Source organism: Pan troglodytes, chromosome 12, assembly GCF_028858775.2.
Source record: "Pan troglodytes isolate AG18354 chromosome 12, NHGRI_mPanTro3-v2.0_pri, whole genome shotgun sequence".
Classification (NCBI taxonomy): Eukaryota; Metazoa; Chordata; class Mammalia; order Primates; family Hominidae; genus Pan; species Pan troglodytes.
In genome coordinates this window covers 38,005,641-38,033,057 of record NC_072410.2, presented here as the reverse complement: position 1 = coordinate 38,033,057, position 27,417 = coordinate 38,005,641, and the positions used below count along the sequence as shown (strand labels likewise).

General features: G+C 39.6%; 1 protein-coding gene across 1 annotated transcript in view; it reads left to right on the top strand.

Moving 5' to 3' along the window:
- The window catches only part of DNAH6 (dynein axonemal heavy chain 6), a 303,630-nt gene that overhangs the window by 195,550 nt on the left and 80,663 nt on the right, over positions 1-27,417 (top strand). The window contains exons 57-62 of the mRNA XM_515578.8: positions 1,895-2,059; positions 4,374-4,441; positions 7,009-7,189; positions 11,089-11,268; positions 16,143-16,376; positions 21,906-22,041. Of these exons, the coding sequence (XP_515578.6) occupies positions 1,895-2,059; positions 4,374-4,441; positions 7,009-7,189; positions 11,089-11,268; positions 16,143-16,376; positions 21,906-22,041 (964 nt within the window). The remainder of the gene's footprint in view (positions 1-1,894; positions 2,060-4,373; positions 4,442-7,008; positions 7,190-11,088; positions 11,269-16,142; positions 16,377-21,905; positions 22,042-27,417) is intronic.

Below are 27,417 nucleotides of genomic sequence, written 5' to 3'. Positions count from 1 at the left end.
AAGGGAGTAATTTAAGCTGTGACCTATGTGATGAGCTCAGCCATATGCCAGGCTTAGAGAGAAGGGCTTCCCCAGCAAAGGGAACAGCACAAAGGCCCTGGGCACAAAAGAGATTGGTTAATGATCATGGTTTATTTTCCTATAAGTAATAAAAGAACAAGCGAGCCAAAACATGGGCTGTGAGTTGAGTCTCAGTTTAACCTTGCCTAGAGTATCACTGCTTCATCAGAAAGAAAGAAAGCTCAAAAAGACCATGGACCAGGGCAGTTTAGCTGCAGCACCTGCATGATGACTAGGAATTGTAATTAATATGTTAGCATTAACTAATATTTATTGCATGTTCACTCCATGCCAGACTCTGTTCTCAGTATTTTATGTATATTAACTCATTAATCCTCACTGCCCCATCACAAGATAGTTACTATTGCTATTCCATTTTGTCAATGAGGAAACTGAGGCATGGAAGGGTTGCATAAAACTATCCAAGCAACCTTGCCTGCCTAGGAAATCCACAGGTTACCCTATTCCCCACTCAAGCCACAAAGAGCACAAGGGACCTCAGTGTGACCAAGCTTGGCCTTGACCAACACAAGGGTGATTCTGTAATGGATCCCAGTCACAGGAGAGAGTGAAGTCTCCAGAAAACTTTGGCACGGGTATTTTAGCTCCAAACTGGACTCCTGAACTCAGGTTTACTTTATGACACGGGAGATCCTGAGGGACTTTCCTCTTTCACGGCAGCAGACAAAAGGTTTTCTGTGATGTTCTGCCTCTGGACAGAAGAGTGTTTTAACTGTAGCAGAGTGCTTTTGGGAGAGGGGGTGGGCCCTTGTCAGGGCCCCAGCCAGGAACAGGACACTCTGACCAGTCCTCCCCAACTCTCTGTGTCTTGGGGTCATCAGCATTATACACCTAGCTGCTTTCTACATTTGCTAGGGTGGTGTATTCAAACTTTGTCTCCACCCATTCATGAGTATGAAATCAGTTTAGACCATCTCAATCAACATTTTCAAATGAAATAAAATTTTTTAAACCCAAAATTATATTGAATAAAGGTAAATTTTACCTCATAAACTTTTGTTTGAAGAATTTACATGTGTGGGTACCATGTCACAATGTGGAACAGATTTGTTAAAATGGATGACAGTCAAATTTTGAAAGCCCCTGGGCCATGGGACCCCATCACATACGTCCTGACATAAAGATGTTTCTGATGGGATCCCTGGGCAATGTCTCCATGCCCACGTTCCTACCAACAGTCAGATTTGCTTTGAGGAAAAAGGCATAACTATCATGTAGGATAGGGGTTCATAGACTTTTTCTGTAGAGAGCCAGGGTGTAAATGTTTCAGTTTTTGCAGGCCTCATGCAGTCTCTGTGCATATTCTTCCTTGTTTTGTTTTGGTTTAGTGTTTTTTGTTTGTATGTTTTTACAACCCTTAAAAAGGTAAAAGCCATTTGTAGTTCAAGAGTCATAGAAAAATGGCTACATGGGGCCAGATTTGGCCTATAGGCTGTCATTTGCCAATCCCTGGTTTTAAACAACCATGAAAATGAACAGATCTTCATTTGTGTGGAGCCTGTTGAAGTCCAACCCACAATGACTTAATCTACCCAGTTTCTCTCTTCTTCTCATGGAAATGAATAGTTTGTAAGATTGATCTAAATAGATATATTGCCTTCAGATGCTCTTATTTCCTTAGATTGCTAATAAAATGCTTACTGGAAATTAGGTACTGTTAGAGGTAGTGTGAGGATGTTAATAAATATCCATCAGATCACTGGAAAATTATTCATTCACAGTACATTTTGCGGCCTAAGGAATTTTGTGAAGTTCATGCTATCCATTTTAATTGCTTCTTTTTGTATTGTCCTGTTTTGTTTTAATTTCTAAGCTTAAGGAAACCTTGGATCCAGCTCTAGAACCCATTCTTTTGAGACAAATTTTTATCAGTGGTGGCCGACTACTCATCCGTCTTGGAGACTCAGACATTGATTATGACAAAAACTTTAGGTTCTATATGACAACCAAAATGCCAAATCCCCACTATCTGCCTGAGGTATGAACTACTGGTCTGGAATTCTCAACTTAACTGGATTATCATGGTGTAATGAATCTCTGAAGTTTGATGGGCTCCCACCCGGAGGGAAAGCACTCCCCCATTCTCCCCTGTCTCCTATACACTCCCCTTTCTTCCACCATCTTCCATTCTTGCTTCCCTTCTGAGCTTTGATTCTGATTCCAATCACCCTTGTCATCACCATCTAGTTAGGTTGCAAGCCCCTACCCACTGGGGCCCAGGCCGATGCTCTGTCTCGTCCCACTGCGCACCTCTCCAGTGCTCTCGCCATCTCCCTCGCCATCTCCCTCCTGGTCCACAGCCACTCCTCCTAAACATAGGGCATCCCCCTTTTAAACTCTCTCTTTCCTCCATCAGCAAAGACTATTTTTGTCCCTGTTATTATGACTGATAAATGAATCAGAGCTTAGTTGAGAGTCCATGGGGCTGGGGTTGGGGGGAGGAGGAGGTGTCATTACTTAAATGTGCAAATGCCCGCAGCCTATGTGCCCAAATAAAGAGGTCACCCATTTGAAAGCTCTAGGAACAAGACAACACTAGAGAATCATGATCTAGGGGTCCAGTGTCTACACTTAGACTTATGGGTGGTGGGGGTATCTTGTCCCCTTCTCATGCTCTTAGATTCTTTGAGTGGAGCTGTGTGAGCTCCACTCCATACATATGTCCCTGAGACTCAGAAGACTCTAGAAGAACCCCTACTCTAGTACTACAGTGTCCAAGGTAGTTGCAACAGAAATGAAGACAGCTGGGACTCCATTGCCCCTCCCACCAAGCTCCAACGGGAGTCTCCCTGGCCACAACCCCCCTCACATGCCCAGATGCTGCCCCAGCTCCAGGCACGTCTGTGCACTCTGCAGGCTCTTACCTAGGAAAGGAACTTGACCTCAGAACTTTACTTCTTCACCACCACAACCCTCCCAAAAATATCCTTAAATATACCATTCCAAAGAGTGTCACTTTCATTTTAGCTGTTGAATTGCTCTTAGCTATCTGTCTTCACCAGATGTGTTCAGGTTGAATGAAATTAACACACTTCTTGAATAAGATGGGGAAATATCATTGAAAGTTTAAGTGAGGATTTTCCTCGTCAGCCTCGAGGAGTTTAATTACACAGCCACTGCCAGGGCTCATGTCCCAAGTCCCATTTCAGAGTTTAGAAAAGTGACCAACATTACCAGAGGCTGGGAAGGAGAATGGAGGGGAGCAGGAAGGTAGGGATAATTAATGGGGACAAAAATATAGTTAGATAGACTAAATAAGATTTAGTATATAATAGTGCAACAGGGTGACTACAGTCAACAATAATGTATTGTACATTTAAAAATAACTAAAAGAGCATAATCAGAATGTTTTTAACTCAAAGACATGATAAATGCTTGAGGTGATGGATACCACCCCCAAAAAAGAAGAGTGACCAACGTGCCAACTTTCACTCTTTGATTTCTCACTTATTTAACTTTTGAGAGGGTGTATTGCCCACAAGACCCAAGCCTAGCTCTGTAACGGGGGGCAAATTATCCCATTTCCAGGAACCTCAGGTCAATCATCTCTAAAAAGAGATCAATCCTACTTCAAGGATTTTGTAATATGGTAAATATTACAAAATTACAATATGTAATTTACCATATTACAAAATCCTTGAAGTACGATGCCACATGTTCATTCACACACTCTTGTTATACTTACTGGTTTTTGCTATTGACTTATCGAGTGATGTCAGAATATATTATAGTAATAATTTCTCATTAAAATGTTATTAGACAAAACATATAAAACTTTATTTGTTTATCAATAATAGCTTCTTTCAAGCAAAGACACACTGTGTCATAAGTAACTAAGTGATTTTATTACCTCATTTAGTTCTCACGGCTACCCTATGAGTTTTTACTATAATTATCCAAATTTTTAAATACCGGAAACTAAAGCTCAGCACAGATGAGTGGCTCATCCAAGATGACACAGTCACTAAAGAGTGCAGCTCAAATCTGAACCCAAGCTATCAATTCCAAAATACTGCTTTTAATCATTCGCTGGCTCACCTTTCCGTTAAACACAATGTAGGATTCTGTAACTGTGGTGTTTGAGGAGCAAGATTGTTACTCATACTGGCAGGGAAAAACATATGAGGATTTTATAAGCCACAGTACACCTAAAGTATGTGTGGGGGTAGGTGTGTGTGCAGTTAGACCTGAGATACATCCACCTGGGTAGTAATGAGCTGTGTTCTAATAAAGAAAGGTATTTTATTAGTTTGCACTTAAGCATTTTTATGCACTCTGTGCTTCTCTTCCAGGTATGCATTAAAGTTACCATTATCAATTTCACTGTAACAAAATCAGGCCTGGAGGATCAGTTGTTAAGGTAAAAAACAGGGGGTTGAGGGGAGGGAAGGGGGTGTCGTGGGTTTCCTAAATATTTTGTTTAGAAATATTGACAAAGACAATTTTCTGCTGTGTAAGAGCACTACACATGAACCCTTAATCAAAAAAAATACAAGTAAGTGGCCAAGTTCTTTACCATTTCCATAGCTGCTCAGAGCAGCTGATCTTGTCTACCGTCTTCTCAAGGACGTCAAGGATAGACCCTTAATTCCCCACCCCCACTGTTTGAACCAGGTTGGCAGCCCAGCCCTGCCTCTTCCCTTCACTAGGATTTCCATCCTGAGCAAGTGAACAAAGTCAGTCTTTCTGTTGTTCCTAGAAATGCACTGGTCCGTACCTGTGAAAAAGCAGCTTCTCCAAATATATTTGTTCCAGCTTCACTGGTTTTTAGGTGTTTTCTTAGTGTATTTAACTGTCCACTTCAAATATATGTGTGTGTATATATATGTATATATGTGTATATATATATACACATATATACATATATACCCATATATATACATATATATGTGTGTATATATAGATACCCTTTCTTAGTATATTCTGTATGTGATTAAATCCCTATTTCCCAAATATTGCATTATGAGTTGTTAATATTAATCATCAGAATTAGCCAAGAGGGTCATGAGACAAACTTTAAAAATATTTGTTAAAATAATAACATTGATGTTGATTCAAAATTAATTTTATATTTAATATATATATTTAACCAACACATATATACACATATGTATGTATATAGGAATACCTATGTATGTATTTTTATTCACTCTAAAGAAACATAATTTAGACCCATGTTCAAAAGAAATATCCCTTATATTCAAGTCAAGATCATCCTGACTTACCTATGTTGTCACTAATGAGCTTAAGTCTTATTTCTCTAGTTTGTTTTAGGAATTATTCTGCCAGCTGCTAACTTGCTTACCTTCCACTAGGTTAACTTCTTTCCAATTAAAGTTTATTTCAACATATTTTATGAATATATTCTAAGGACTTGGCTGAACACTTTGCATACCAGTTTATTCCTGTGCATAGTTAAGCTCAGCTGTGTCACTAAGCTCCCAGCATGTTAGGCTGCCTGGGACAAGAAGGAGAAGTGCCCTGATAAGAACACGAGAAATGCTGGGACTCAGTCATGGTGTGCAGTATCTCCCTGCTATTTCTCCTAGATTGATGGCATTGAAAAGGGAAGCTAACAGCCCTTAGCCAGGGTGAGGATGGAGCTGGGTCTGCCTGTGTTCTGACAGGCCGTCACCTATTTCAGTTGCCCTCTGCTCTGCTGAGCTCCTGGACAGGTAGTGATACACATTGTGCTCAATTTCTCATTGCAATTTTCCTCCGATCCTCTCAATTTTGAACACCACAGTTCACCTCCCTGCCTCCTGGAAAATGCCAACCACAATGCCTTAGTCCTTCTGGGGCAGCACAAGGCCATTTTTCAACTTCAAGGAATTCCATTCAGCCACCCAGACTGTCCACCTCCTTCTGTCTTCCTTTCTATTTCCAGAAACTGTAACTCACCTCACAGACTTCCTTGGCAGGCTCTTTTGATTCTTAACTTGATTAATTTGATTAATGTTTCTCTCAAGCTGTTTCCTGAGCTCACCTTTATCTTAAAAATTCCTTAAACTACTGTCTTCTGAAAAACTTATTTAAACAATTGAATTTGAGGTTATGATTTTTAGTATTCTTTATATAATAATTTCAAGGTGTCTGAATTCAGCATGTACATAACAAGTAAATAATGGGTTGTTACTTGAGGCAGCATACTAGTAACAGTGCATGCTCTGGAGCCAGCAGACCCAGGTACAAGCCCAGCTTGGCCTCTCATAGCCATGTGATCTCAGGAAGTGACCCACTAGAGTCTGTTTGTTCACCTGCAAGCTGGGGATGATAACCACAGTGCCCACCTTATGGGGGCATTCAAAGGATTAATAGATAATCCACGTAAAACTCTTAGCAGGGTGCATTGCATAGAGTAGTACTTAATAAAGATTAACTTGCAAATGGAGACTGGGAGCAAATAATGAAAGAACAAGTGAAGGGAGATATAAGTTCACCTGTTTATACAAGGGTGAAGCTGGAGGTAAGGCTCCTTTCTCATATGCAATCAAAAATCATTTCATGGAGGTGGTGTGATTTCAGAATCTGCCATGTTGGTACAGAAAGAATATTCAAGGCACCATACATATTCCAGGCACCATTTTCATCTTGGCACAAGCAAGCGTTAGAGACAGAAATTGAATGATTAGAGAGATCAAGTATTTAGCAGGTCTTCCTAAGAGATGAGCAGAAGGTGTGGGAACTTCAGTAGTATGCATCTCTAAAATACAAGATAAAAGATCAGAATTGACATGTAGTTGAGTCAGAAGCTATTGTGTAAACCCAGCAAAAGAGACATGGTGTGCATTCAGATATGGCCATCAGCATTAATGCTCAGCTGAATAGTATTCAGAATAAGAACGATTACAAACAGAGAAAGAAAAACAGAAGCAACTTTGAGGCACTGGCGGAGACATAATTTAGATATCTGAACTTTGGTTTTAGTGATGTGGTGCGACTTGAAAAACCCAGGTTGGAAGAACAAAGAATTAAGCTCATCGTGAGGATCAACACTGATAAAAACCAGTTGAAAACTATCGAAGAGAAAATCCTGACAATGCTCTTTACCTCTGAAGGAAATATTCTGGACAATGAAGAACTTATTGACACACTCCAGGATTCAAAGGCAAGTAAAATATTTTTAGTATTTATGGAAAGTGTGTTACTTCAAAAGTTATAACTACAGCCTTCGAGGGTCCTGCAAGGGCTTTTAAAGCAAGACGGGGGCCACACTGGGCTTCCATGGACACACACATGGGTGCCTGCCTGTCAGGGCTCCTTGCCAACCAAAGAAACTTGGAGAAACTGTAGACTACTGCTTCTCTTGTCTTGTCTGCATTTCTTAAATAAAACACATAAAGAACTGGGACAAGATATAAATTGAAAGGAACAAACACAACAAACTTTCATATGAACGCCATCACCTGCAGGAAGCCTCTGTCTGATATTCCCAGTTGGAATTAACTTCCTCCTCCTCAGAACTTCTATAGTGTCTTATCTGGATCTCTACTACAGCACTTGACACTGTTTATCCTATGTCACAGTTATCCAATTACATGGCTTATCTCTTTTGTTGTGTTGTTAAGTTCTATGCAGTGGGAATCTGTGAATAGTTCATTTTGATATTCCTTCTCCAAGGATTACACATGGTGGTTGCACACAATTGGTACTCAACAAAAACGTGTTGATAGTAAGATGAAGTTTTACCTTAAACTTAAAATTCTTCAGTAAATTATTTCTCAGATTCAAACTATCATTTAAGGAGTGCATACTAAGAACAAATGATTTTCATCCACTTGTGAGAAACAAAATAATTTACTGAAAAAAAATCCCCTTGACTTTATTAAACCAGAAACACATAGGTTATGTTTTTTGCTTTTGTTGACATCAAAACTGGTTGACTGCTTTATATTGTATAGTCCCTTGAGATTGCAGTATTAAAACAGTAATAAGCAAGTAATTTTGGGCCTCTGTTTTCTTCCTCTCTGCTTTAGCTTGTTTGTTCATAGATCTCTTTATCCTCCTGTCGTTCATTCTTCCTTGGGTTTTTTATTTTTTTATTTCTGGCGGCTGTCTGTTAACCCACTTATTTTTATTTTTTAGCAAAGTTTTACATGCCAACTCTTTAAAGAATGAAATATTCTACAAGGCTTATTATGAAAAATAGCATTCCGTGCCTTCTCTTCCCACCAGCCACCCATGCCTCCCTTCACAGAGGCAGCTCTCTTGAGTTTTTGTTTTTTTTGTTTTTATTTTGTTTTGTTTTGTTTTGAGACAGGGTTTCGCTCTGTCACCCAGGCTGGAGTGCAGTGGCATGATCATGACTCACCGCAGCCTTCATCTTCTGGTCTCAACCCATCCTCCTCCATCAGCCCCCTGAATATCTGGGACTACAAATGCACGCCACTACGCCCAACTAATTTTTCACTTTTTTTTTTTATTTTTTGTAGAGACAGTGTCTCACCATGTTGCCCAGGCTAGTCTTAAACTCCTAGCCTCAAGCAATCCTCCTGCCTTGGCCTCCCAAAGTGTCGGAATTACAGGAGTGAGCCACTGTGCCGGCCAAGGCAGCTACTTTCATTTTGCGTCTTAACTGTTATCTGTACCTCTAACACACACACACACACACACACAAACACACACACCTTCCCATCCTCTGGCCTCCCACTGTAGTTATATCCTGATTATAGCTGAACATTAAATGTTAACATTGCCTAAGGGTGAAGATCTGGCTTTAAGTATTTGGGGTCTGAGAGGAGAAGGGCTAGGGTCTCAGCATCCAGTCTGCAGTCACCCAGTCACTCTGTTTTAGTTCCTTCCTTCCATCAGAAAACCCTCTCTTTTACTTTCTCCAAAGGAAATTTCTATTTTTTCTGCCAGGGTGAGAAAGGGACAAACCCCTGGCCATGGGTGGTGTGGGAAGATGACCTAGGGGGTCCTCTTACAACCAATTCTTATTTTAAGCCCTTCCCACTTCCAAGAGTGCTTCTTGCTACTAATTCTTAAGCCTTTGAGGAGGATTATTTTTATAAATTGGGTGAGTTCATGGCTATCCACTTTTGCCAGTGTAGGAATCCATTTTTCTGGGTCTGCTAAGTCATTGCCACCCTTCTGTCTGCTTTCGAGCTCCCAAAATTCATTGATATTTCCTCTCCCATTCTTCCTATCTTTATTGGTTTACTCTGCATTTTTAAGCCTTTTCCTACAATTTTATTGTAGTTTCAGTAGGAAGTGAAGGTAGATACACATGTGATGACTGCCATCTTTATCTATAAGCTGGTTTATTTGTTTTGCAAGGAGTTGCTTTGGAGTCATCCTTTCTATACAGCAGGGATCAAACTGATCCTTGGCTGCGTTTCCTGCCACTTCTTGGCTACAGTTTATACTCCTCTCAGCTCTTAGAATCCTTACATAAAAATATGTCTCATATTCTCTAAACGCGACTGAAACCTCAAGCCTGTAGGGCATAATGTCTACAAGTAGTTGCCAAACTCAACGGAAGCATATAGTATTCTAATATTCTTTGGCAAGGAGAAGAAAACAATCCACTTTCCTTCTCTTTAGCCCTGGGTTCTATATTATCAGTGCCTTGTGCTCCCTAAGACATAAAGAATTATTTGTTAGTGGGCCTACATGATCCACCAACTGATCCCATATCAACTTTTTTTTTCTACTTGGATTTGAAAGCTTTAGTTGAGTCCCATATTAACATAGGGGTTTCCTACTCAACTCTGCCCTTTATTTCCCCTTCAGCTCCCTAAGGGGTTATTACAGGGAGAGTTTGCTCTCTGATTCCTGGAAACAGCTTCTGCACTGAATCCTTCCCCTCCCTTTCCTGGTGGGCTGGGGTAAATAGTCTAGACTTATACTCTTTATTATGGTAGGTAGCCACTAGCCATAGGTGGCTGTTGAGCACTTCAAATATGGCTAGCCTGAATTAAGATGTGTTGGTGGTGTAAAATACACAACAGATTTCAAGGGCTAAATCCAAAGAAACAAAATATCTCAGTAACTTTTATGTGGATTATATGTTGATATAATATTTTGGGTAGATTAAAATATATTACTAAAATTTCTTTTTATCTTTAATAAATTTAGAAAATGTATGATTATTTATGTGGCTCACATTATATTTCAATTGGAAATCACTGGTCTATACAGGAACTTGATGATTCCTTTTAGCTTTGATGGAGCAAATACTGAGCAGTCAGTTCCCTTGGTGATTTTTCATGGTCCCTGCTCTAGACCCTTTGACTTTCTAGAGAGAAAAGGATTTCCCAACCCAGGGATATCCACCTCTGAAAAACAGTGGGGGAAGAGAGAGGAGGCAGGGGCAGACAGCAGTAGAAAGAGAGAGACTGAGAGACATAGAGAAGGGAATCTTGGAAGGCCCATTGGCCAGAGGGCTCCCCAGACCCACAAACCCAAAATGCAGAAAACCAAAAGACCTTGAAAGAGTCGCTAACTCATTTGGGGTTATAATCCTCCACAAACAACAGCTTCTATCCCATATGTCTATACCTGGGAATACTAGGTAAAGAACAAGAATATTAGTCACCCTTGTTATTCCAGGGAGGGATGTGGTGCCACTCCTCCCAGACACTCTCTACTCCCCTCTTTTGGGCATTTTCCTGGGTATCCCTTCTCCTTTCATTCCTTTATTCATTGTGCTTGCCCTGGACTGCTCACAAAGAAGTTCGGGAGCAATTAGGAGTGCTGTGATAGTGTTTGCATTGCAGGAGTAACTCAGATTGAGTCTCAGAGATGTGCTGCTTCTATGTTTTCAAAGCTACTTGTATTGCCTGCTGCCCTCTGCCTATTCCTAACTCCGGAAGGAAGAAAGGTCAGCTTATTCAGAAGGTCACTGAGCCCTGAGACTCAGTCATTCCACCTGGGGACCCCTTACTATAATCACCAACTCATTCTATCCTTATTTCTTCCCTAGACCTAACTGGATACATTCCAGAAGTCCCACTATTTTTCTGGAACAGATCCCTAAGAACTTGTTATTGTATGTTTATTCAGATCACTTCTGGTGCCATTAAAACCAGGCTGGAAGAAGCAGAGTTCACTGAGCAGATGATCAATGTGGCTCGTGAGAAGTATCGTCCAGTGGCCACTCAAGGCTCTGTAATGTACTTTGTCATTGCAAGCCTCTCAGAAATAGATCCTATGTACCAGTACTCATTAAAGTACTTTAAACAGGTAAGTGTGTTATTGTTGTTAATGACAGTCATCTCTTTGGCCTCCATTACACCTGTTGAATTACTTCTTGCTTCACACAAGCCATAAGTCTAGTTATCAGGTAAAATCTCCCAGGTGCATGCAAGGTTCAAGAGTGGTTCCAGCCAGGCATGGTGGCTCACACCTGTAATCGCAGCACTTTGGGAGGCCGAGGTGGGTGGATCACCTGAGGTCAGGAGTTCAAGACCACCCTGGCCAACATGGGGAAACCCCATCTCTACTAAAAATACAAAAATTAGCCAGGCGTGGTGGCAGGTGCCTGTAATTCCAGCTACTCGGGAGGCTGGGGCAGGAGAATTGCTTGAACCCAGGAGGTGGATGTTTCAATGAGCCAAGATCATGCCACTGCACTCCAGCCTGGGCGACAGAGCGAGACTCTGTCTCAAAAAAAATAAAAAATAAAAAAGAGTGGTTTCACCAGCCCTTCCAAAGATGCAGTTTTTAAAGTAGAGTTAGTGATTATTTTATATATATATATAAAAGGTGTATATAAAATTTGATTTTTTTTTAAAGATTTGATTGCCCAGTATGCACAGAACACTCTGTAGAGGAAGAGAAGAAAGCTGCTTTGCAAGTTTCATTTGCTCCTGACTTCCTCAACTAGCTAGTATGTTTGTTTTCCTTCATGCCTGCCCTTCTCTCTTTTTTAAGAGTCACAGCTGAGTCCCATTTCTTTAGACATCCTCTGCAGTAATCTAGATTCCTTTCCACTATTAGTGTTTTCTGTTGTATCTCAAGTCCAAACAGCACTGACCTTAGCCAAATTGGTTTATGTATCTTTTATTTCCCAAACCTTTTATGCAACAACCTGTTCTTCCTTCCCTGCGCCCACTTTTGACTTAGAGGGATCTCTTTCCTTTGTTCCTGTCCCACTTTCACCATATGACTATGAGACTCTCTTGTTTTATTTCAGCCTCTCTTCTTTATCTCATATTCACAGTTGAATTTCATCTGCTGTCTCATGAGTAGGATGTTTTCACCCCTTATCCTCTTCGTAGCAGCATTCATTTTTTCCCAAAAGCAAATTCAATGCCACAAAGCTTCAGGAGGCAATGCCAATTTTGCTAAAGACTTCCAGGGAAGACAGCGAGTTTGCGTTACTCACTATACAGCAAGACTACCAAGCATCTGCATCAGAGGTTCTCTCAGGTGCCAGTGGCCTCTTCTCAGCCCACCCGACCAAAGCCTCCCTGGCTCAGTCTTCCCATCAGCTCCTACTTCCTCTTGGCAGTGCTGTCTCCTTTTCTGGGCAGAGCAGTTTAACTTACTCTCACTTTTCTGTTCACCCATGCTTATACCCTACCCATGACACAACTCAGCCAACAAAGGCCTCTCCCTCCATATGTGCCACTCAGTAGAAAACAGTGGAGAATTGTAAACACAAGACTTTTTCCCTGCAACACATCTCTATTTCCTGTTATATGCCCCTGTATAGTCAATGCTGGCTCACACCCCTGGAAGCCAGGCCAGCCTAGGCCTAGTGTTTTCAAAACACTGTTCCACAGACCTAGGTCCTAAATGAATTTTCACAGATATTGCCCATCAACATAATTCATACTCTATAGCCTGGAATTCAAAGCCACATCCAGCCTGTCCCTGTTTCATCTCTCCAGTCACATTTCTCTCAACTCCTGTGCAACAGCCAAATTGATCCATTTACATTCCCAAGACTAACTGGATGCTTTTGTGTTTCTGACACTCCCTCTGTTTAAAATGCCCTTCCTCCCAACCTAAATGCTGCTGGGACTGCATTCTAAATTCTCCTAAATTCTCCAGCAAAGCCTGCTGCTGGGACTGCAAACATCTAGAGGCTGACTGGAATGAACATCCAAAATGGCTGACTCACATGGCTGGGCTGTCACTCATGGCACCTGCAGTGGCCTCTCCTTGTGGCGTGGGCTTCTCACTACAGGGCAACTGGGTTCCAAGAGGGCCTCTCCCCAAAGTAAACGTTCCAAGAAACCAAGATGGAAGCTCCAGGACTTCTTCTGACCTAACCTTGGATTTCATGCACCATCAATTCGGCTACAGTCTGTTGGTCAATCAAATCACTAGGATAGTCCAGGTTTGAGAGAAGGGGATTTAGACTCCACCTCTCAATGGGAGTAGTAGCAAACAGGTTCAGCAGTCTTTATCCAAAATATTTGATATGCTTCATCTGGCATAATGTTACCCCACGTTGTCTTGGGTGGTTGGCTTCTCTCTCCTGCTGGAGCCTGAACTCCCAGGAGGCAAAAATGAAGCCTCACCAATCCCATATCCCCAATGGTGCTTAGCACCACATAATGCTCATGAGTGTTTCGTGAATGAAGAGTCTGTTTTGATCTCTGCATATAACATTCCAACAATTCTTACTGAACTTCAAATAGTCAAACAATTCTTATGACAGCTTGATTTTTCCTCTAGAGGTCTTATTTAGTACCCTCCATAATGGTTGGAGGTCCAGGAACAGTTTTTATTTCCAGGAGAGAATGGAAATGAGGAATTGAAAGAAATGGGAGTCAAGTTGTTTAGATAGGCCTGGGTTGTCTTTCAACAAGATGTTCATTTTAACAGCCTTTGAAAGCCATCTGTGCTGGGTTCAAACCTCAATTCCCAGAGGCAAGGGTTTGGGTTCTTATATCTCTGCTCCCTTCCTTTAGTTGACAGCTATTAACCCAAGCAAAATAAGGATTACCAAATCCTGTAATGCCACCTAAATGACTTTTTGTTAATACTTTTCTTATCTTGGGTGTTTTGGAATTTATGCTCTTCAAGTTTTTAAAATCTCCTTCAAGAAATAAAAGTGAAAAGGCCCTAAAATATCTTGGGCTGAAAGTAAAAGTGATATAGGATGAATCATGAAAGCTCTGGAGTTTTACAGATTAGAAGGGAAACCAGAAATCCAAAACATATTCGTAGGTGACAGCCTTGGCCAGGATACCCTCTACCAAACCCATTTCACAGTGAAATTCTTTAGAGAATTTTGAGATTTACCAGTTTTATTTTGGTACCATATTTATCACATATTCACTGGGCTTTAACCTCTATGGTTCTTGTCAGGTTGTTAAAGAGGGCTGAGTCCTCTTTTCTCCTGAGTGTGTTAAAACAAAACTCTATTACCTTTGTCAACAAAACTTTCAGGAGAATCAACAAAGACTTTCCCAATTTCCTGCAATAATTGTAGGCTTCCTCTAAGCCCTTTTAACTTGGGGGAATGGAGACCTATTTTGGTGAGGAGACTGACACAATCAGGCCCCTTTCCCTTTGCGCTCCATCCTATTAGTAGAAGAGGTGGGTAGGAAAGGCCTGCACAGCCTCGGCACAGTATTTCTAGGGAGGAGTGGAGGATGCTTCTTGACCCTGATCTGCTTTGGTCCTTAGTGGGCTTCTAGCTGCCAGTCTGTTTTGATTGGTCTGCCCTCACCATGAACAATATATCTTGATCCCAGGGATTGGGCAGGTACTACCTCACCTCCCACCTTTGCCCCTCAGGCTGTGGATCCTGAGACTGCAAACACATGCCCCTCAGGGGCCTGGTGGGACTTCCCCTGAGTCTCTGCTGCAAGATCCCTCCTTGCCCTGTGACTTTCATGGAAGGCCACACATTCAGGCTCTGCTCAGCTTCCTCACACAGCTTGGGGCCTTTAGAAATTTTTTGATCTTCCTACATGGATGAAACTGGAAACCATCATTCTCAGCAAACTATCGCAAGGACAAAAAACCAAACACCGCATGTTCTCACTCATAGGTAGGAATTGAACAATGAGAACACATGGACACAGGAAGGGGAACATCACACTCCGGGACTGGGGGAAGCGGGGAGGGATAGCTTTAGGAGATATACCTAATGCTAAATGACAAGTTAATGGGTGCAGCACACCAACATGGCACATGTATACATATGTAACAAACCTGCACATTGTGCACATGTACCCTAAAACTTAAAGTATAATAATAATAAAAAAATAAAAAATAAAAAATAAATTTTTTGATCTTCCTTCCACTCCACTTAAAAGTTCCAGAAAATGGGTAGGACTACCTCAGGCCTAATCCCTCAATGCCACCATCTCTACTGCCTTCCCAGTATCTTTATAATATGGGGCACCTTTGCAGTAGTGATTCTCCTTTCAAAATTTCCAGGTAGGAAACAGGGTAGAAATCTCCTTTAAAATCACAAAAATCAGTTTCTCTTAAATTTCCAGGAAAATTCTAGCACATTACTTCTACACCCTAAAAATTATCTTGGGGAAGTGCTAAGAAATAAGCATGAGCTTACCTTGCTCTTACATCTCTCACCCCAAAATGCAGGGTTTATCAAATCTGGGTTGAAGATGTGAAAAAACTGGTCCTGCTAGCTCACCTCTGTTTTCCAAAGTTTCATGTCTCACATCAAGATGATGCCTCTTGAATATTGTCAAGAGCTTGGCATTGGTCCATTTCTTAAAAATAGGAGAGAAAGGGGAGTGTAGAAAACAAATATCACATATCACTTTGGGATGAATTCTACACTTTTTCATAGTACAGTAAGTCCTCACTTAATGTTGTGGATAGGTTCTTGGAAACTGTGACTTTGTTAAGCAAAATGACATACAATGAAACCAATTTTTTTGGTCTCATCAATGTAATAGCAAAATGACTTTGAATGCAAGATTGTTCATAATTCAAAGACCTGCTGTACATCATTTCACTTAAAGTCTCAGTTTCCAAGAATCTATTGGGCACATTGAGGACTTACTCTATTCATCTCCCATGCTGCCATTTACTCACTGAATGCGAACAAGGGAGACAGATTTTTTGTTCTCTGCAGAGAATGAATTAAATCAGAGACATTGATAGAGCTCTCTTTCACACAGTTGTTCAATACCACCATTGAAACTTCTGTAAAGACAGAAAATCTACAACAGCGCCTGGACATACTACTAGAACAAACTCTCCTAACTGCTTATGTCAATGTTTCAAGAGGACTTTTTGAGCAACATAAACTCATCTACAGCTTTATGCTCTGTGTTGAGATGATGCGTCAGCAAGGAACCCTAACTGATGCTGAATGGAATTTCTTTCTCCGAGGTTCTGCAGGATTGGAAAAGGTACCTGATTCCCATTTAGATGATGATTGATATGGTTTGGCTGTGTCCCCACCCAAATCTCATTTTGAATTGTAGCTACCATAATTCCCATGTGCTGTAGGATGGACCTGGTGGGAGATTACTGAATCACGGGGGCAGTTTCCCCCATACTGTTCTCGTGGTAGTGAATAAGTCTCATGAGACCTGATGGTTTTATAAGGGGAAACCCTTTTCACTTCGTTTTCATTCTCACTTGCTTGCTGCCATGTAAGATGTGCCTTTTGCCTTCTGCCATGATTGTGAGGCCTCCCTAGCTGCATGGAACTGTGAGTTCATTAAACCTCTTTTTCTTTATAAATTACCCAGTCTCAGCTATGTCTTCATCAGCAACATGAAAACAGAATAATACTATGATCGTTATTCTAGATAGAGCCCACAAGCACCTACCAGTGCTCTGTGGTGACTCTGGTGGCTGAAGGCCATACATTTGGCTGTGTGGCCCAGTGGAGGGGTATTGAGGTCAGGAGGCCCATGTTATAACTCAGCTCTGCCTCCAACTAACTGTGTAATGTATCATTTAACCTCTGTATGGAGTACTATCCTCACCTATAGAAAAGGAATGTTGGGAGTAACCAATAAGCTAGTAGAAGTGAACATGTTTTGCAAAGCTGACCGTCTTACAAATGTAAAGAGTTAAAATCCAATAAAAGTTGTAATTCACAGATTTAGCAATAGTTTTTTTTAAAAACCATGACCCTCTCTTGCCTGGAGATGTATCTCATTATAAAGCATGGGAAGTGACAAAATGACTTCATTGTCACCTTCTGTAATACTGTAATACGAGCTCTGCTACAGTTCCCTCCTTCATGTTCATCTGCTTGTCCTCCTTGCTCTAGTCCCTTAAACTGGCTTAACCCACACACATACTACAAAGCTAGTGGCCCACAGAGGTGAGCCCCCAAACCTTGCCTACAATTTGATCTCTGCTCCACTCTAAATTCTTGGCTCTGTCCAACTCTGCAAATCTCAAGTCCTGTCCTTGGCCCCTGCAGAAGTGACATCTGCACCTGTTTGCCAGTATTTGAACCCCAGTGTATCACTAGGAGGTTGAACCTGATGCTTTTATTTGACTCTCAGCACCCCATGCTCCCAGAAAAAGCCGAGACAAGATCTCTCCACCAGATGTTCCTTCCTCCCTGACCCCCATCCATCTCGCATACACACATATTCTGTGACTCCTCTCTTAATGTGTCTTATCCTCGTAATCACAGTTCATATATACAGAGAGCTTGCTATGTGTTTTATGTATATCAACTCCCTTATTCTTCTCAGTATTCTTCTTAGGTAAGTTCCTAATTTGTATCTCTAGTCTATGATAAGATAGTTAGGCACAGAAAGGTTAAGTAACTTGTCCTGATAACACACTTAACAGGACCTGGAACCAGGATTTGAACACTTGCAGTCTGTAAAGCCTGCTCTCTTAACCAGTTCACTCTGCTGCTGACTGTTAGCCAATCACTTAGCCAGGCCCTGCCCTGTGTGTTTTCACCCTTCCTTCCTCACTGCAGCCTTATCAACAGCTCTCCTTACAGTTTTCTCACACAGAAACTCAAAGAGGTTAAAGAGCTTTCCAAAATCACAATAATGCATGACACAGTCTGATTCAAACCTGTGTTCTAAGCTCCCAAAGCCCATGTCCATTCCAGCACCACCTACTTCTCACGAACAGCATATCTTGAAAAGTTTAAAATATGTTTTAAATACCATCAAACTCAAAATTTAAAATTACCATCATCAGAAACCTCTCTGAATTATTTTTAATTAAACTGTCTTTTCCTCTATCATGAGGAAATTGGAATGATTCTTGACTAATAATTTTTTTTAGAAATGTATTTGGGGTGTATTTTATATGGTCACTTCATTTAATATTTTGACTCTAGTATTTTCTATTTTTATCATAAGTACTACATTGTTTTTTGCTACATTCATTATGATCTAAATTAAATTTTCTGGAATAACCTCAGAAGCCAACTTCCATGCATAAAACTTTTTCTGTGGAAAAATGTGCAGTGAGTTCCAAACACCTATGACAAGATTGTGTCATTATGCAAGGAAATGGTGCAGCAAAAGGGCCCTGGAAGAGACCTAGAAAGAATAAAAGATGAGTGTCCAGGATGGGAGGAGAGAGAGGAAGGAGATACATGCCCCATGGAATCTGGAGTTGACTGGATGCACTAGATAAAGAAAATCCAGATAAGCAAAACACAGATTTCTAGAAGGTGGCAACAACAACAAAAGGTGGGCAGAGATGCTGGGATCTGCAGCTGGAGACTGGCTGGTGTGAGCAGAAGTAGGCATTTCCAGGATTGAACCACAACAGTTAGAGTTTAGGGACAAACAGAAAACAACTGGAACCAATACACAAAGCCTCAAGCATCTGCAGGTTTCTATTACATGTGGACAAGGTAAATGGATTTCTGCAAATTGAGGTCTCCAGGCTATTCTCATTGGGTATATTCAGTCCATACAACTAATGTTTTTAAATGGTGATATTTTAAACAGGGGTGTCCCATCTTTTGGCTTCCCTGGGCCACTTTGGAAGAAGACTTGTCTTGGGCCACACTCAAAATACACTAACACTAACGACAGCTGATGAGCTTTAAAAAAAAAACCTCAAAAAAAAAATCTCATACTGTTTTAAGAAAGTTTATGAATTTGTGTTGGGCCACATTCAAAACCGTCCTAGGCTGCATGTGGCCTGTGGGCCATGGGTTGGACAAGCTTTTTTTTAAAGCATTTTCTCTTAATGCTAGGAATCCAAAAAATGATGCTAGTACGTAATAATAGCATAACCAGAAAACTTTACATGAAATCTATTTCCTGGAAAATTCATCAAAATTTGCGCAGACCGGTGATTTGTTTTACACATTATTATTAGAGATCAAAATACAGCAAAACCACTCAGAATTGTTTATTAGATATTTATAAATGCCTGTGAACATTAACTAATCTAAGAGTCTTTGAGGGATTTATCTAGGATCAAGATGTAACACAGGGAAATGCCACTTCCAGCATGACAGTGTGAGGATCTTCGCACACTGGCTCCCCAGCAAAACTGTTGAAAATTATATAAGGATCATTTAAAGCATCTGGAAATGGTCCCAGGCACATATAGCAAAGGAATAAACATTTATTTGAGAGAATTTACTAGAGGTTCAGTAAGGACAGCAAGAGTCTTGTGGTCTTTGAACCTAGACCCACTCCCTCCCTTCCTGCTCCCAGCTTAGTGAGATAGGAACTGCACTCAAGACTGACGCAGCTAAGAGCACAGGGCTCCTGCCTACTCCCCACTGCCAGTTAAAGGGCCATATTCCTGAGAAGGACAAGACAGCAGCATTTCTCATCCTGCCCACAGCTACCTACTGCTGAAGATAAGTTCCAGTTGAGTGTAGCCAAAAGGTGGGGCTGCCTTCTTCCACCCAGCCTCCGAGGAGACTGAGGCTCCACGTTTGGTGCAGCATCACTGTTGTCCCAGCTCCTAAGATAGTAATTCCTCAATGGCAGAGGCAAGCTGAGGAGACCCGAAGCTACTGTCTTCCCATCCACGGCGTACTCAGCTCCTAGAGCTGGAATATGCCCCTGCGAAAAGTGCAACATTGTAATGTCCCTGGCTTGGAGGTTTTGCCTGAGTGGGAGAAGCAACCTATAAAACAGATAGTTCCTTATCTCCTCACAGAGTAACTGACTTCATTTCCAACACAGTATGGAAAAGTTTAAGCCTAATGATGCTGTCTAAAACAATAAAGTTTGTAGTGAAAAGCAATTGAAAGGAGGTTGATGGAATTACTGGACAGAGACACAACATTATAAGCCAGCTGGTTTGCCAGAGATAACTTAGGAGAAGACACTGAAGCCTGCCAAAGACCAGAAGAAAACCCAAACACTGACTCCAGCAACTCCTTCAAAGGGGCCCAAATTTGAATGTTTTAGTCTGAGGAGAAATTTATATCCCCAAGAGCATTGTTAAAAACATTAGAGCAATCAGCCCACAATTAGTGGTGCTTAACAGCTAGAGGCAGTCAGGGAAAGAAACTATCAAAAAGAGCCCTGAAAAAGCTATGATCATCCGGAGTAACTGTGAGCATTCCTAAGGCTGCACCCCTTGAGGAGCAACATTAGAGACTTAATGCTGTGCAGGGGATGTGGGGAGCCTCCACTAAAATAATCCAGTCAGTTATTAAACAAATAAGCAAGTAACAATAAGAAACCCTTGGGGAAAGGGTGCATGCTCAGAGTTGCTACAATACATTACAGATTGAATAAGATTCCTTATTCAAGACGCCTGGGCCCAGAAGTGTTTCAGATCTGGGGTTTTTTCAGTTTTTGGAATATTTCCATTATACTTACTGGTTAAACGTATGTCTGCACAAAAAGCTGGACACAAAAATTCATAACAGCATTGTTTATACTAGTCAAAAGGTGGAAACAGCCCAAAAGTCCATCAACTGATAGATAAATAAAATGTGGTATATTTATACAATGGAATATTATTCAACCATAAGAAAGAATGAAGTACTGATACGTGCTACAACATGGATGAACCTTGAAAACACTAAGCTAAGAAGTCCGTCACAAAAGCCCACATATTATATAATTTGATTTCCATGAAGTGTCCATAATGGGCAAATATATAGAGACAGTAAGTAGTTTAGCAGTTGCTTAGGGCTCAAGGGATGGGATTAAAGGGGAGTAATAGCTAAGGGGTACACGGTATCTTTTTGAGGAAATTAAATGTTCTAAATTGTGATGGTGGTTGTACATATCTGTGAATATACTGAAATCATTAGATTATATACTTCAAATGAATGAATTGCTTAGCATATAAATTGTATCTCAATAAACCTGTTTTTTATTATAGTAAGGAACCTCAGGCAAATATTCAGGAAATTTTGAAGAATTAGTTTCAGTCTTACAATCACAGCTATTTTTCTGTCTCTTTTCAAACTGTTTGCCCACATGTAAGTGCTTCATGGAATATTGCCAGATGGCATAACACTTCTCCCAGAAGTTTCTAAGAATATCTAAAATAATTAGACAAACACTTACCACAGCTAGAATAAGGTTGCCATTTGTCTTGCTACTGATACTGTTCCATACTCAGCTTTCTGTATCTTCTAGGGGTGAGAACATCTGGGAATCTGATTGGGAGACTAGTTCTCTAGAGAAAAATTATTAACCTTAGGAATATTTGGCAAGTGGGGAAAGATCGATGTTGGGTGTTGGAAAACAGGCTGAAAGTAGCAGATTTAATTGATCCACTTTGTTTTCTGTAAACTCAATCTGAAAAGTTTTTAGCAGCTGTACTTCTGTGCAAAGGTCCACAATTAGAATTGATTCAACACCATTTCTATTTCACCATATTGTACTACTTGTCCTAGGAAAATGGTTATTTTAACATACTATTAGAGCTTGATTTTTCACTTGGACAAAGTGAAAGTATATTTTGTGATTGCCTTTGTGAATTATTATTCATTTTCTGTCTTCAAACAGGAACGCCCACCTAAGCCTGAAGCTCCCTGGCTACCTACTGCTACATGGTTCGCATGCTGTGACTTGGAAGAATCATTTCCAGTTTTTCACGGACTTACCCAAAATATATTGTCACATCCTATTTCCATACGCTTAGGTAATGTGACAAAAAGAACCTGCTGAGGAGGCTTATAAACAGGCTCTTGAATCCTAATCTTAATGTTTTCTTTAACCTCTTCTGTAATGTCAGCATTTTTCACTAGGAACTTCCTTCATTTCTAAGAAACTGTAAATTATTTGTTTTCACAATTTCTTGAGTCGAATGCTTGGCCCATGAATTTTTAATATTTCATGTTTATATATATGTATACACACACCATATATTTTATGTATATATTTGAGAATATAAATATACATTTGTGTATTGCTTTAGCTGTATCCCATAGGTTTTTTTTTACTTTTTATTGAAGGATAACATAAATCCAGAAAAATGGACAAATCAAAATTATAGTTTGATTAGCTATCACAAACTGTGTAGATTTATTTATGAGCCATCACCAAGATCAAGAAATAGAACAGTACCAGCATCCCAGAATCCCCTTATTCTCTCTCGCTTCTCTCTTCCTCAGAGGTAACGACTACTCTGAATTATAACATTCTGTATTCATTTTTCCCTGCAAGTCTTAATATATAGCCCTTTCAATTCTAAAACTACACTTTTTTTTTTTTTTTTTTTTTTGAGACGGAGTCTTGCTCTGTCGCCCAGGTTGGAGTGCAGTGGCGATCTCAGCTCACTGCAAGCTCCACCTCCCGGGTTCATTCTCTGGCCTCAGCCTCCCTAGTAGCTGGGACTACAGGCGCCCACCACCACACCTGGCTAATTTTTTGTATTTTTAGTAGAGATGGGGTTTCACCGTGTTAGCCAGGATGGTCTCGATCTCCTGACCTCATGATCCGCCTGCCTCGGCCTCCCAAAGTGCTGGGAAAAACTACACTTTTTAGTTCAAAACCATTTTAGGATTTAGGGGACCATCTTTTTCTTATTTATAATTTAATTACATTCTGGAAATTATACTCATGGTTTTCATGAAATTGACTCTTTGGAATTATATACACTTCTTTTGCAGCCTGGTGCATGTTTTGTTTATATAAAATATTCCATGCATGTCATTTCTTGAATGCAAGGTTCCATATGTGACCTTTAGCTCAAACTTACTAATTGTGGTATTTACCTTACTAATGTTCTTATACTGGATCTGTCAGATTCTAAGACAGCTATATTAAGGTATACCACTATGATTGGCAATTTCCCTTTGTAATTTTAGAATTTTTCCCATTATACTTTGTGAAACTATGCCAGTATATAAAAATAGGTTTACAGTTAAGTTCTTAGTAATTGTTCCTTTTTATTAAATAATATCACTCTTTACTCTGAATAATGCTTTTTGCCTTAAATATATTTCTTTTTTATTATTTTATTTTATTTTTGAATCAGGGAGTACGTGTGCTGGTTTGTTACATGGGTATATTGCATGCTGGGGAAGTTTGGGCTTCTAATGATCTCATTGCCCAGGTAGTGAACATAGTACTCAATAAGCAGGTTTTCAACCCTTGCTGCCTCCCTCCATCTGCTCTTTCAGAGTCCTCAGGGTCTATTGTTCCCTCCTTTATGTCTGTGTGTACCCAATGTTTAGCTCCCACTTGTAAGTGAGACCATACAGTATTTGGTTTTCTGTTTCTGTGTTAATTCACTTAGGACAATGGCCTCCAGCTGTATGCATGTTGCTGCAAAGGACGTAATGTCATTCTTTCTATGGTTGCATAGTATTCCATGTGTATCTATACCACATTTTCTTTGTCCAGTTCACTGTTGATGGGCACCTAGGTTGATTCCATGTATTTGCTGTTGTGAATAGTGCTGCGATAAACATGAGTGCGGGTGTGTTTTGGTAGAATGATTTCTTTTCCTTTGGGTATATACCCAGTAATGGGATTGTGGGTCAAACGTTAATTCTATTTTCAGCTTTTTGAGAAATTTCTAAGCTGCTTTTCACAGAGGCTGAACTAATTTGTATTCTCAGCAACAGTATGTAAGCATTCTCTTTTCTCCACAACCTTGCCAAAATCTATTTTTTTGACTTTTTAATAATAGCCATTCTGATTGGTGTAAGATGGTATCTCATTGTGGTTTTGATTTGCATTTCTCTGATGATTAGTCATGTTGAGCATTTTTTCATGTTTGTATGTCTTCTTTAGAGAAGTGTCTATTCATGTTCTTTGCCCACTTTTTAATGGGCTTATTTACATTTTATTGATTTAAGTTCTTTATAGATTCTGAATATTAGTTCTTTGTAAGATGCATAGTTTGCAAATATATTCTCCCATTATGTACATTGTCTGTTCACTCAGTTGATATTTTAGTTTGCTATGCAGAAGCTCTTTAGTTTAAATCCCATTTGTCTATTTTTTATTTTGTTGCATTTGCTTTTGGACTCTTCATCATAAATACTTTGCCTAGGCCAATGTCTAGAAGAGTATTTCCTAAGTTTTCTTCTAGGATTTTCATAGTTTGAGGTTTTTCTTCAACCTTGAGTTAATTTTTATATATGGTAAGAAGTAGGGGGTCCAGTTTCATTCTTCTGCATATGGTTAGCCAGTTTTCCCAGCTCATTTATTGAATAGAGTATTCTTTCCACATTATTTTTGTTCACTTTGTCAAAGATCAGTTGGTTGTAGGTGTGTGGCTTTATTTCAGGGGTCTCTATTCTGTTCCATGTGTCTACTTTTGTACCAGTACCATGTTGGTTTGGTTACTGTAGTCTTGTAGTATATTTACATGTTGAATAACATGGTGCCTCTGGCTTTGTTCTTTTTTACTAGGATTGCCTTGGCTGTTTGGTCATATTTTTTGTTTCCTATGAATTTTAGAATACTTTTTTCTAATTCTATGGAAAATGACATTGGTAATTTGATAGGAATAGCATTAAATCTGTAGATTGCTTTGGATAGCATAGTCATTTTAATGATGTTGATTCTTCCAACCCATAAGTGTGGGATGTTTTTCCATTTGTTTGTTTCATCCTTTCTTTCGGCAATGTTTTGTAGTTACTCTTATAGAGATTTTTCACTTCCTTGGTTAGATGTGTTCCTCAATATTTTTGTGGCTATTTTAAATGGGATTGCATTCTTTATTTGTTTCTCAGCTTAAACATTATTGGTATACAGAAATGCTACTGATTTTTGTACATTCATTTTATATCATAAGACTTTGTTGAAGTCATTTATCAGATCTAGGAGTCTTTTAGTCAAATCCTTAGGATTCTCTAGGGACAGAATCATATTGTTAGTGAAGAGAGATCATTTGACTTCCTCTTTTCCTGTTTGGATAAATTTCTTTCTCCTGCCTGATTGCTTTGGCTAGGACTTCCAGTACTATGTTGAATAGGAGTGGTGAGAGTAGACATCTATGTTTTGTTCCAGTTCTTATGGGGGAATGCTTCCAGCTATTGTCCTTTCAGTATAATGTTGGCTGTGGGTTTGTCATTGATGGCTCTCATTATTTTGAGGTATATTCCTTTGATGCCTAGTTTGTTGAGGATTTTTATCATAAAGGGATGTTGAATTTTATCAAATGCTTTTCCTCGTCTATTGAGGTGATCATATGGTTTTTGATTTTAGTCCTGTTTATGAGGTGAATCACATTTATTGATTTGTATATGTTGAATCATCCTTGCATCCCAAGAATAAGGCTCACTTGATTATGATGAATTAACTTTTTTATATGCTGCTGAATTCAGTTTGTTAGTATTTTGTTGAAGATTTTTGAGTCTATTTTCATCAGGGCTATTGGCCTTCGTTTTCTTTTCTTTTTGTGTCTGTGCCAGATATTTGTATCAGGATGACGCTAGCTTCATAGAATGAGATAGTGAGGAGTCCCTCCTCCTCAATTTTTTGGAATAGTTTCAGTGGAATTGGTACCAGCTCTTCTTTGTACATCTGGTACAATTTGGTTGTAAAGGGCTTTTTTTTTCCGTTAGTTGGTTGGTTGGTAGGTTTTTATTCCTGATTGAACTTCATTACTCATGATTAATCTGTTCAGGATTTTTGTTTTATTTGGGTTCAATCTTGGGAGGTTGTGTGTTTCCAGGAATTGATCCATTTCTCTAGATTTTTCTAGTTTGTGTGCATAGAGATGCTCATCATAATACCCTCTGAGGATCCTTTATATTTTGGGGGGATCATTTGTGATGTCACTTTTGTTATTTCTGATTATGATTATGGATCTTCTGTATTTTTTTCCTTGTTAATCTAGCTTATGGTCTATCAATCTTGTTTATCCTTTCGAGAAACCAACTTTTTGTTTCATTGATCCTTTGTATGGTTTTTGAGGTCTCAATTTTGTTCATTTCTGCCCTGTTTATAGTTCTTTTATTTCTTCTGCTAGTTTGGAGTTTCATTTGTTTTATTTTTCTATTTCCTTTAGGTACAAGGTTAGTTTGTTAATTTGAGACCTTTCTGACTTCTCGATGTCATTTCTAACTTCTCGATGTAGTTTTTCAGTGCTATAAACTCTCCTTTAACACTGCTTTGCTGCATCCCAGAGGTTTTGATACATTCCATGTCTGTTTTCATCTGTTTCAAAAAAGTTTTTTACTTGTGCCTTGATTTCATTGTTTACCCAAAAGTCATTCAGGAGCAATTTGTTTAGTTTCCATGTAATTTTATGGTTTTGAGAGATCTTCTGTGTATTGATTTCTATTTTTATTTCACTGTTGTCTCAGAAGATGCTCAGTATGATATTGATATTTTTGTGTTTATTGAGACTTGCTTTATGACCAAGCATGTGGTCAATTTTAGAGTATGTTCCATATGCAGATAAGAAGAATGGGTATCTTGTGGTTGTTAGGGAGAGTATTCTGTAGATGTCTATTAGGTCCAAATGGTCATGTCGAATTTATGTCCAGAATTGGTCAATTTTCTGCCTCAGTGATCTATCAAATGCTATCAATGGGGTGTTGTGTGTTGTGTGACTATTGTTGTGTACTGCCAAAGTCTTTCATTAAGCCTAGATGTGCTTGTTTTATAAGTCTGGGTACTCCAATGTTGGATACACATATATCTAGGACACTTAAGATGTTTTGTTGAATTGAGCCCCTTATCATTATTTAATGCCCTTCTTTGTCCTTTTTTATTTTTGTTGGTTTAAATTCTGATATAAGAACAGTAACACTTGCTTTTTTTTGTTTTCCGTTGCATGACATATCTTTCTCCGTCCCTTTACTTTGAGCCTATAGGTGTCATAACATGTGAGATTGGGTCTCTTGATGATAGAAGAAGAATGGGTCTTGTTTTTTCATTCAATTTGATACTCTATGTATTTTAAGTTGAGCATTTAGGCCATTTATGTTCAATGTTAAAATTGATATATGAGGTTTTGTTGCTGTCATAATGTTGTTAGCTTAGTTGCTTTGTAGTCTTTATTGTATAGTTGCTTTATGGGTACTGTGGGCTATGTGCTTACATGTGCTTTCAT